Source organism: Salvelinus namaycush, chromosome 25 (assembly GCF_016432855.1).
Source record: "Salvelinus namaycush isolate Seneca chromosome 25, SaNama_1.0, whole genome shotgun sequence".
Classification (NCBI taxonomy): domain Eukaryota; kingdom Metazoa; phylum Chordata; class Actinopteri; order Salmoniformes; family Salmonidae; genus Salvelinus; species Salvelinus namaycush.
In genome coordinates this window covers 32616195-32628771 of record NC_052331.1, presented here as the reverse complement: position 1 = coordinate 32628771, position 12577 = coordinate 32616195, and the positions used below count along the sequence as shown (strand labels likewise).

The window sequence follows — 12577 nt, the reverse complement described above, 5'->3', positions numbered from 1 at the left end:
TCGGGCGGCCAGCTCTAGGAAGAGACTTGGTGATTCCAAACTTCTTCCATTTAAGAATGATGGAGGCCACTGTGTTCTTGGGGACTTTGAATGCTGCAGACATCTTTTGGTACCCTTCCCCAGATCTATGCCTCGACACCATCCTGTCTCGGCGCTCTACAGACAATTCCTTCAACCTCATGGCTTGGTTTTTGCTCTGACATACACTGTCAACTGTGGGATCTTATATAGACATGTGTGTGCCTTTCAAAATCATGTCCAGTTGATTGAATTTACCAGAGGTGGACTCCAATCAAGTTGTAGAAACATCAAGGATGATCAATGGAAACAGGATGCACCTAAGCTCAATTTCGATTATCATAGCATAGGGTCTGAATACTTATGTAAATGAAGGTATTTCTGTTTATTTGTAAAACATTTCTAAAAACCTGTTTTCACGTTGTCATTATGGGGTGTGTAGATTTGCGAGGATTTTTTTTTATTTCATCCATTTTAGAATGAGGCTGTAACGTAACAAATTATGGAAAAAGTCATGGGGTCTGAATACTTTCCGAAGGCACTGTTCGTAGCTACTATTTTCCTAATTCTAGCTACTTTGTATGCAAATATATGTTTGTTTTTTGAATGTTTTTTTACCCCTTTTTCTCCCCAAATTTGTAGTATCCAATTGGTAGTTACAGTCTTGTCTCATCGCTGCAACTCCAGTACGAACTCGGGAGAAGCGAAGGTCGAGAGCTGTGCGTCCTCCGAAACACAACCCAACCAAGCTGCACTGCTTCTTGACACTTCTTGACATTGACACAATGCCCACTTAACCCAGAAGCCAGCCGCACCAATGTGTAGGAGGAAACACCGTACACCTGGCGACTGTGTCAGCTTTCACTGCGCCCGACCTGCCACAGGAGTCGCTAGTGCGCGATGGGACAAGGCCATCCCTGCCGGCCAAACCCTCCCCTACCTAACCCGGAAGACGCATCGCCTGGACTCGAACCTAGAATCTCTAGTGGCACAGCTAGCATTGCGAAGCAGTGCCTTAGACCACTGCGCCACTCGGGAGGCCCAGCAAATATATGTTTATATCAGAATTTTTTTTATTATTCATCAAACCTGTAATTGACCCACACAATGTTGTTTTGTCACTGTCATAGGTTATTCAGCTATTCATGTACCCTATGTGTTAAGATATGGAACTCGACTTACCTTTTGTATCTATCCTGTGTGCTCGTGTTGCAGTTTTACACTTCTGAATTAAATCAACTAAAGATACTGTGTCTCCAGGCGGAAACATGGAAGACTTAATGATTAAGACGACTGTGTAGCTATAAAAAAAAAAAAACGCTTAAAGGGAATAAAGCTTTAGTGAGGACAGCACAAATGACGTCTTTTTGTAGGCACTAACTCCGTCATGGTTCGTTGGAAAAAGGGGATTTTTTTGGGGATAAACTCCAAAATAAGGTCTGTGGTAAACACAGGTTTAGGAGATAACCTTCATCAGCTATCATCACTTTTTGTGAAGCATGTATGTAATCAAAAAAAGCACAAAGGCTTCATAATTCATAAAGCTAACTCATTTCTGGGTTTTAGAACTACAAGCTGACGAGCTCGTCAGCTTGTAGTCCTAAAAAACGGAAATGATTTACCTTTGTTTTTTTTATTAACAACAAATCAATACAGGAAGTACATGTGGGAACAAGTATATATGAATAATATACAATGGACAATTGAGCTTCAATTTCTTTTTGTAAGGTAAGAAAATGTGTTTTTTTGTTTGTAAATTTACATTTGTGAATATGAAATTTGGCCAAAACATTTATGAAATTAATTACATAAAAATGTTTCAGCTTATTTCTATCGTAGGTAGGTAAAGAATCCAAGCAGTACATCTCTCCACAATAGTGTAAGTGTGTTCATAAATGTGTTCAAATATAAATCTACTGATGTCTTGCCACAGTTTTATTACAAGAATACAATGCCAAAAAAGATGCAACACTGTTTCTGGGTGGTCATTACAAAAGGAGCAATTTGAGTTGATGTTTTCCTTAAACTTCATCATATAGTGGTTGGCAGGATAATATTTATGAATCATTTTAAAGGAAACTTCCTTCATTTTGTTAACAAGTAGGTATGTGTGTGGCAACATCCAAACTTTTTTCCAACAGATATTATCAATAAATCCATTCCAATAAGGCATGACATAAGGTATAGATAGATACAACATCCTGCTGAAACAAGGTTTGTATCGCTCTGTTGTTGAATGGACCAAAAGAGAAACAAATCTTTCCTACTGATGAGTCAACAGGGTCAATAGAAGGTAGGCTCTGAGGGTCAGGTCTTGACACGTTCCTGAATAATAGAGCAACATCTGAGGGAATGGCATCTAAAACAATTGCAAAATCTTTAGGTGTTACAGGGACCTTGTAAAGTGATAAGAATTCCTTATAACTGAGTAAAAGACCCTCTGCATTTACTAGTTGGCTCACCAATAGGATATTATTTCGGAACCAATATTCTAAAAACAAATAATTATTTTTATAAAACATATCCCGATTATTCCATATATAATATCTGTGTGGAGAAAAATTGTGTTTATAAATTAAGGACCATGACAAGAAAACCTGCCGATGAAAAGCAGAAAGTTTCACTGGAACTTTGTCAATATTATAATAGCAAAACAACATGAAGTTAAGGCCACCAAAAGTAGAGAAGACATGATGAGGAATAAAATGGGTCTTCTTAGGAATTGTTTTATCCAATTGATCTTAAAAGTATTATTTAAGGTAGTAAAGTCCAGAAAATTCAGCCCACCATTCTCATAAGTGTTCATTACAACAGTTTTCCTAATGTAATGGGTACGGTTTCTCCACAGAAAGTTGAAAAGCATCTGGTCTATCTCCTTGCTTATTTTACTGTCAAGATATAAAGATAGAGCGCCATATGTTAGTCTAGAGATACCTTCAGCCTTGGTTATTAGGACTCTACCTTTTAAAGATAAGTCCCTCTGTAGCCATTGATTTAGCTTCTTCTGGGGGTTTTTAATAAGAGGGTTAACATTTAGTAAGCCTCTAGACTTCTGATCCTTTGTAATGGTTATGCCTAAATATGTAAGTTCTTCTTTTACTGGAATACCATAATATGAAGGTGTCACACAATCTTTGACAGCCACGAGTTCACATTTATTAATGTTAAGATATAGACCAGACGCTTTGGAAAAGGATTGTATCACATTGATCGATATGGGAATTTGGTTAGCATCTTTCAGAAAAAGTGTAGTATCGTCAGCCAGCTGGTTTATAATAATTTCTTTACCAGCTATGGAAATACCTTGTACAGGACTATTATTTAAAGAATTTGTAAGAAGTTGGGTGATTAATAAAAACAGGTACGGAGAGATAGGACAACCTTGCCTAATTCCTCTTTAACTCAAATCTAGGTGAGGTGCCATATTTCAATTTGATAGAGCTGTTACCATTTGCATAGAGAGTCTTAATAGCCTTACAGAAAAAATCCCCAAAGCCAAGTCTCTCAAGGGAGTGGAAGAGGAACTGATGCTCTACTGTGTCAAATGCTTTATAAAAATTTAAAAATAATATGAAGCTATCCTCGGTTATTAGTTCTGATTAGTTAAGTATGTCTAATACTAGTCTGATATTGTTAGAAATATGTCTGTTCCTCATAAAGCCAGACTGTGTTTCATCAATGATTGCATCCAGGACTTCTTTAATTATTTTTGCAAGTAGTAAGGCTAATATCTTATAGTCATTATTAAGAAGACAAATTGGACGCCAGTTATCGATTAGCAGCACTTCTTTTTTAGGCTTAGGTATCAGTGTTATTAACCCCTGACTCATTGTAGGAGGGAGAACATTGTTTTTAATACTCTCTAAAAAGACTTCAAATAGGAAGGGAGCTACTTGTTCAGAAAATAATCTGTAAAATTCTGATGTAATTCCATCAACACCTGGTGATTTATTGTTCTTTAGATGTTTGATAGACTCTATAATCTCCTCAACTTTGATGGGTTCATCACACTGTTTAGATTCTATATCACTGATAGAGTGAACATTATTCAGTGAGTCAAATAACATATCTGTGGATTCCTGACAGTACGTAGAGCTATACAATATTATGGTATGTTCAGTGTTCCCGGGCGCCGAAGACGTGGATTTCGATTAAAGCAGCCCCCTGTACCTCTCTGATTGATTGTTGGGTTAAATGCGGAAGACACATTTCAATTGAAGGCATTCAGTTGTACAACTGACTAGGTATCCCCATTTTCTTTCAACCATTTCTATGGGCAAAATTAACGGGGAAAGAATAGGGTTTTGAAATAAATGACGAAAATAAGGTCTGAGGTTAACACAGGTTTATGAGATCTAATATGTTTTGTTCTATAGAACAGTCAGTTAGCATGACCTTTATGAATTATGAAGCCTTTATGTGCGTTTGTTTTATTTATTACATAATTCACAAAAAGTGACGTTAGCTGATTGCGATTATATCATAGAACAAAAAGTATGAGATCTCCTAAGCCTGTGTTTACCACAGACCTTATTTTCGGCGTTTATCAAAACACTTTACAAGAACTCCATACATTTCCATAGGCTTTGTTCAAAGAACCATAGCGCAGTTAGTGCATACAAAAAAAGACGCCATTACTAGAAAAATATATAAAACCTGAACAACGTGTGTGCGTACCACGTCAAACGTCATTTGACGTACATTTTTAGCGCGGAGTTTGTTGTTTGCGGAAAAGGAGAGGGGAGAGCACTTCTGGATTTGCTTGTCTTTTATAAAGTTCTGCTTTGTAATATTCCAGGATATCTTTTTATTTTTTTATTTCATTTGTTTCAGAGAGTATTCAATTAGTCTCATCGGCTATCCTTTACAAGTGATTTGTACGATAAAGGTAAATTAAAGTTTTGTAACGTCAATTCGATTTGCAAAGAACTTTGCTGGCTAGCTCAGCTCGTTAGCCTAGGTTGACGATGGGATATATTTTGAACCTAGACGTCAACTAAGTTAGCTAATCAGCAAGTAGCTTGGTAGTTCAAATTTGTCTTATAATATATACTGAACAAAAATATAAACGCAACAATTTCAAAGATTTTTCTGATTTACAGTTCATGAGGAAATTGGTCAATTGAAATAAATTAATTTGGCCCTAATCTATGGATTTCACATGACTGGGCAGTGGCACGTACATGGTAGGGCCAGGGAGGGCATCGGCCCACTCATTTGGGAGCCAGTTTTTCAGCCAACCAGTTTTTCCTCAAAAAAAGGCTTTATTACAGGCTGAAATACACCCCAGCACCCGCCTTCCCCCTCTGACGAACCTGCAAGTGAAGGGCCTTGGCTGGCGTGGTTATACATGGTCTGCGGTAGTGAGGCCAGTTGGACGTACTGCCAAATTCTCTAAAATAACATTGGAGCCAGCTTATGGTAGAGAAATTATCCAAAAATTCTCAGGAAACAGCTCTGGTGGCCATTCCTGCAGTCAGCATGCCAATTGCACGCTCTCTCAACTTGAGAAATTTGTGACATTGTGTTGCGTGACAGAATTGCACATTTTAGTGGCCTTTTATTGTCCACAGCACAAGGTGCACCTGTGCAATGATCATGCTGTTTAATCAGCTTCTTGATTAGCCACACCTGTCAGGTGGATGGATTATCTTGACAAAGGATAAAATGCTCACTAAGGGATGTAAACAAATTTGTGCAAAACATTTGCGAGAAAAAAGCTTTTTGTGCGTATGGAAAAGTTCTGGGATCTTTTATTTTAGCTCATGAAACATGGGACCAGCACTTTACATGTCGCGTTTATATTTTTGTTCAGTGTACATTCTCCAAACTAGAAGCTAGCTAGTTGAGCTTGTAGCTAGTTGTTCTGTGTTGTTTGAATAGTATACAATTGAGTAATATCAGCATAAAGTACCTTTTTTTGTATCTGCTTGTTTCCTTATTAAAAACCTTGTTTCAACATAGTTAGCTTGTCAAACCAGAGTTAGCAGATTGCTAAAAGTCAGCTAACTTGCCAGCTATCCCATGCACAGTAACTTGGTTAGCTGACAGTTGCTCTACAGAATAATCCGTGTGTACTTGGTCATTGTGCCTCTAGTCAACCCGCATCTTGACAGTCACAAACAGAACACAGGAAGATGTGTATTACAGAAACTCGACATATGCTAAACATTGTTGATCACTCTAAACTAAATATTAACTTTAGTCAACTTAAATTTCCCAATTACATGTTATAATTTCATCACATTCATCATGTGTCAGAATTTTTACTGGTTTAAATGCTCATCTGTATTTCTAGATCCTCAGAAAAAATGGAAGTCATTCCCTCTGTCTGCGATGACGGCAACAGCAGAGAAAGTCAAGTCAAAGCCGACAAGCACTTTGGAAGGAGAAAACTATCAAGTGAGTTTGATCGTGCAACAGGAAGTAGGGGCATTGTTTCGGTGATATTGTCTTTACCAATTATGTTATGCCTTCTGTATGGTAACTCTCTATTTTTCTCCAGTGGATGTGGAGAATGACATTGAGTACCTCTACGAAGCTGTTCCTCAGCTCTCCACAGTTTTCCACATTTTAGACAAAATTGGTGAAGGTATGTAGTAGTACTCTGTATGTCTTCATATGCAGACAACTGCAGGTTAGCCACAGTTTGGCAATTAACAATTAAAGGGTTATCCTATATCTGTTGTTGATGGCAAAACAACAAAATACTTTGTTTTATGTAGGTACTTTCAGTTCAGTGTACCTGGGTGAGGCTCTGATGGCCAATGGGACGAAAGAGAAGTTTGCCCTGAAGCACCTCATCCCCACCAGTCACCCTGTGAGGATCGCTGCAGAGCTCCAGTGCCTCACTGTGGCTGGGTAAGTATCACACTTTACATGCTCTGGGTGTAGGAACAATATTACCACAAGCACTAATATTTTCATTGACTGATCCACTTGTAGGGGAACATTCTCTCAACAGATGCATGAATAGGATTGCACTGCATTAGTTTACAGTTTAGTACTCCTCTCCTGGGGGAGAGGAGAAGAATGTGACTATTTGAAAGCTAGAAAAAGGAGCTTGCGACATGTTTGAGTTTTTAAAAGTATCTCTCATGCTAGAAAAAGTTGGAGACCCCAGGTTTAGACAACACAATGTGCTCAATGTTTTTCTTCCCTCTTTAAGTGGAAAAGAAAACGTCATGGGCGTGACCTACTGCTTCAGAAAGGATGATCACTGTGTGATTGTTATGCCTTATATGGAGCATCAAACCTTTGTGGTGAGTCAATACTGTGTAGTTGGTTACCTGGTTTGTGTGTTTATACCTTGTTTGTGGCATAACACTAGCAAAGTGACGGAAATCTTTCTCCTATCAGGATATCATTGGCCTGCTGAGTTTCGAGGAGGTGCGTCAGTATATCTACCACCTGCTGAAAGCCCTCCGACACATCCACCAGTTTGGCATCATCCACCGTGACATTAAGCCCACCAACTTCCTTTACAACCGCCAGGAGAAGATGTGAGTACGGAATACCTCTGTATCACTGGAGCTAACCTTCAGCTCTATATGACACTCTGGAATACTTGACTCAGTTAGTCAGGTCCAGAGATCCTGTCTTCTGGTCTGACGTCCACATTTGACTGAGATCATTAATCTCCTGTCTTGAATGGTCTCTATTCCAAAATTCAAGCATTTATAAACCCCTTAAATGTTTGCTACCTGCAACTCCCCCACATTTTGTTGGGGTGCGTATTCCTACCATATATTGTTTTCATGGTGGTTTGCAGGTTTGCCCTGGTGGACTTTGGGCTGGCACAGGGCACGACCGACACCCAGATCGAGCTGTTGAAGGTGGTGAAGCAGAAGACCCAAAAGAGTGGGGGCTCCACGGGGAAACCGGAGACATCACAGGGGAAACGGGCACCAACCTCCCTAGCCCCACCTCTACAATCACTTTCACACCCCAGGACCTTAGCGCCTCACTCTTCCTCCTCTACCTCTTCTTCCACTTCCTCAAAACCACCAGATAAGAGGGTCTCGATCTCCACATTCACCTCCACCACCCGCTCTAAACACACCAAGGTTGTCTTCACTGGATCTATCTCTTGCACTTCATTTGGTTACAGTGGTGTTATGGTATTTGTCTATAGGCTTAGTTTTTGCGACAAGGTTAACTCATTGACCTTGTAGTTATTGGACCATACAGTGTTGTGATACTCTGAAGACGTTTTGAGCTGAAAACATACTTCAGGGATGTTGTAATGTATACGGTGGCATGTAGTATATTTGCTGTATGAACTTTGTCTGCGGCGTTCGTTAGTGACATGATGTGACTTAGTTTATTTTTTATTTTTTAAATTTAAACCAGGAGTTCTTAGGTCTGTGTAAAGCACCGCGGGCCGTGTTTGGAGAGAGGAACCTGAATAGCTTTACCCCCGTCCCCACCAAAACCACTGACCCCAAGATGGAGGTAGGAAATGGTTGCCTTCTCTCCTCTTACATTCAATCCATAGCTACTCTGTTGTCCAGTGTGTATTGAACACATTTGATTGACAGACATATTGCCGCACAAGTTTGGTATACTTTTCAGTTCTCTCTTAGCTAGCAGTAACTCTGTTTTAGTCTTTTGGAGTTGTCACCAACAAATACATGTTTCTGGATACTCAGTTAGACTGCCCTCCAGCAGTAACAAACCAGATGATGAACTGTAGATTTTTTTTGGAAAGACTTTCTTCCGATCATAACAATCCTTTGTGTCTATGTTGGGGCAGCTGGTGAAGCCCACCAAAACAGACAACCCTGCCACACGCACGTTTGTCTCTGCCCACCGGCGCCCAGTACCTGTCAGGACCCCTGTCAGCAACCAGAGACCCAACCAGAGGATGACCCCTGCTGCGGTCAGCCTGGGCTTCACCTGCAGCTGCTACTCCACCGACAGAGTCTGTAACATCTGTATGTCCAGGAAACAGCAGGTGGCCCCCAGGGCCGGAACCCCTGGCTTCAGAGCACCAGAGGTCCTGACCAAATGTCCCAACCAGGGAACAGGTAAGACTAACAGACACCATCCTCAGCAGTACTACACCTCGCATCTCTACTAATACTCCTCTCCACTGCAATATCGCTCTCTGCATTGTAAATAAGAATGTGTTCTCAATCATATTTCACAGTACATGTCAACTTGTTTATTTTTCACTCCTGTCTTCCTGCAGCCATAGACATTTGGTCAGCTGGTGTGATCCTGCTCTCCCTGCTGAGTGGCAGGTACCCCTTCTTCAAAGCCAGTGACGACCTCATCGCCCTCACACAGATCATGACCATCCGAGGCTCCAGAGAAACCATCCAGGCTGCCAAGACGTTCGGTGTGTATTCGTCTTATCGACCATGTTTGACAGCCATTGTCGGTGGTGACGACATCTTGATGTCACAAACGATGGTTTAGCATATTTGAACTTGACTTTACCGCTGGAATCTGGCAACGCATGACAGCTCAGTGAGCACAAAGCAGGGCAACGTGCCAAATGGCCTATTCCCTATTCCCCATAGCCTAAATGTTTAATACGTATGTGGTAGTTTGTTCACTTGCATTATGTTAATAGTCAATGTGGATTGTAGAAAGAGAGGAGAGCACAAACAGCTGAACATGTCACATGGGGTCCAACGTGTTTTCCTCCTCCGTCTGATGATCATGGGTCTTTTGCAGTGGACACGCTGTTGTCATTGTCTGGCTTGTTGTTTTAAAATCTTCCTTTTTTAAATATATTTGTCTGTTTTTCTCCCCAATTCCCTTTTGATTTGAATGACTTTTTGACCTAGGCATAGCCTATTAATTTTTTGATCAAACATGGAAGGAATCTATAGTCCTAACAGAGTTCCATCTCAGAATAGCCTGAATAAAAACATAGTATAGTAATAATGAGAGGGAGAGAACAAACAATTGCAAGATAGACTAATCAAATAGGAAGTCGACTAATCGAACAGGAAGTCCACATTTCGTTTTTGCTTTACTTTACCAAAGTGTTGGCAAAATAAATTGTGCCGTCGGAGAATCCCTCCTTGTAAAACAAACAGCCAATAATATAGGCCTACACTAGGGTACTGTCAATAAAAGTTGCAGTAAATATTACTTTTACAAGTTAAACTTACAAACTAACATTTTATAATATTGCCAGTGTTTATTCATGTCCTTGAATTGTGCAACGGGCAATCGGGCATAAGCTCCCGCAGCAGCATTTTCAATAAATGGGAACAAAAAATACATTTAATGATGAATCTGTCAGAATTGTCTCGCAAACAACTTTATTTTGAATAGCTTACAAATTGTACATATAAAAGTCAACAACAATCAAATAAAACAAATGTATTATTTAGCCTATAATTAAGCAATAAGGCCTGGGGGGGGGGTGGTATATGGCCAACATACCACGCTACGGGTTGTTCTTCGGCATGACGCAACGAGGTGCCTTATTGCTATTATAAACTGGTTACCAATGTAATTGGAGCAGTAAAAATACATGTTTTGTCATACCCGTGGTATTCGCTCTAATATACCACGGCTGTCAGCCAATTAGCATTCAGGGCTCGACCCATCCAGTTTATAACATTCTTTAACACTTTAATGAACATTGGCTTAGGCTAAGCCTTTTGCCTATCGAACTGTAAAAATCCTAAATATACAATCAGATAACCAATGTATTATTTAACACTTAAAAATGAATAAACATTGGCTTAGGCTAAAAACAAATAGGAAAAAGGGATATGTAACTGTACAAAATCTAAATGTAGCCTAAACAAAATTAGTACGGAAATATTTTAGCTTGTGTCTTTCAAATAAGATGCAATTGGAAACTCAGCTTAGCAAACTTGTAAATGTTGATGTTTGTAGTCTGTCCATCCTTTGCCCTGATTATCGCATATTCTGCAAGTGACTTCGATCAGGTCTGCTGGCTCACCTTTATAATTCGTCCTGAAACCGAAGAACTGCAGATGTTTCTTTCCCAACCCAGTCAGCCATTGTTTATTTTCTGATTTAGTGCCAGGCAGACTATACTGACCACAACTATTACAAATGGTTATCTGTACCGGTGTATAGCTAAAGTAACCAAGGTGAAACATAGCAATGTCGGAACGTTGCTAGGGAAATTACCCAAGTTGCACTGTGATTTCGATGCTAAATATCATACATAAAAAAAATTTACAATGCTGCCATGTGGACAGCCAATAGGGTCTTCCCCGGCAGGAAGGAGACACTGCATCTGAACAGCCAGAGAAACAGTGTCAGCTCCTGCTGGATGAAAGAGTGCAGGTAGCCCCAGGGCCAGGAAGCCTCCCATCCATCTAGGAGAAGTGGTCTCAGTCGGATTATTTTTTTAATTTTTCATGTCCTCCCTGGAGGGGACGAGGGTGTGGTCAACTCTACCACTCTGCCCCCTTTTCTGCAAGGCCACACCCCAGGTGCCCCCAACCAACTCAGACGAGGTCTCTCACATCTCCTTGGACCCTCAACTGCTCTTCAATCTTCGTACAGACCTTTTTGTCTGTCATATCATTTCCTCTCCTTCCTCCATGGTATTTTTGTTGTTGCTCTTCAGACTCTTCTGTGCACTAGGATGCTTGGAGGCCACAAAGACATCTTGGTTGTTGCTCCGTTACTTGTGGAAGCAACACTGAGCACCAGATTGAGTCACAAGCCATTGTATTTGCAAAGTTGTCACTGTGACATCACTTCACCTACGTCATAGAAGGAAAGTCCCGTATCTTGATGATGTCATAATGGGCCTACCTAAGACCTGTTACTGATATCAATGTAATTGTTTGGATAATCTAATTTCCTCTTAGTCATGTCACTTAAACAGCAATAAGAGGCTCCAATTAAATGTATTTTAGTTAATAACTTTATAAAAAGCCATTTACAAAAAAAGCTAAGCTATTTAAAATGCTTTAATTGAGTCGAATTACAAGAGTAAGGGCAGGATGCCACTGGTAATATTACAAACCGTAAACCCAGAGTAAAGTACAGCAGTCTGACCATAACATGACCATTATTCAACCACAGGTAAATCAGTGGTGTGCAGCCGCGAGCTCCCCCGGCAGGACCTGAGGACCCTGTGTGAAACCCTCAGAGGAAGGAGACCATCCCCGGACGATGAGGCCACACCACATCCCCACAGAGACACTACCACACGCCACCACCACACCCATGACTCCCCCATCTCCACTCATCCCCCTGGGGAGCCCTCTAGACAGCACCACCCAGAGGAGGACCAGACCCTAGCAGAGCCTGAGGCCCAGGATGAGATGGGATGGGACAGGGTGCCTGACGAGGCCTACGACCTGCTGGATAGACTGCTGGACCTGAATCCAGCCAAACGCATCACAGCTACACAGGCACTGCAGCATCCACTTTTTACTGACCTCTGAGATTACTGTTTTCATTTGTCTTTGCCAAGGACTGTATGAATTTCAAATGTGTAGATGTGCTATTTACTTGAATTGTTCCTTGTTACCATTTAATTTATGATTGACTTGTTAAATACAAAAATTGTACTTACATTCTCAGAATAAAATGTATTAAAGCA

At 40.5% G+C, this 12577-nt stretch overlaps 1 protein-coding gene across 1 annotated transcript; it reads left to right on the top strand.

The window, feature by feature from the left end:
* Positions 1-4753: 4753 nt before the first annotated feature.
* On the top strand, positions 4754-12569 carry cdc7 (cell division cycle 7 homolog (S. cerevisiae)). Its single transcript, XM_038964228.1, has 11 exons — positions 4754-4906; positions 6317-6420; positions 6524-6610; positions 6744-6879; positions 7187-7280; positions 7378-7520; positions 7790-8084; positions 8371-8472; positions 8774-9047; positions 9212-9361; positions 12055-12569. The coding sequence occupies exons 2-11, from the start codon at positions 6330-6332 to the stop codon at positions 12417-12419; spliced, it is 1737 nt and encodes a 578-aa protein (XP_038820156.1). The 5' UTR covers positions 4754-4906; positions 6317-6329; the 3' UTR covers positions 12420-12569.
* The last annotated feature ends 8 nt before the right edge of the window (positions 12570-12577 follow it).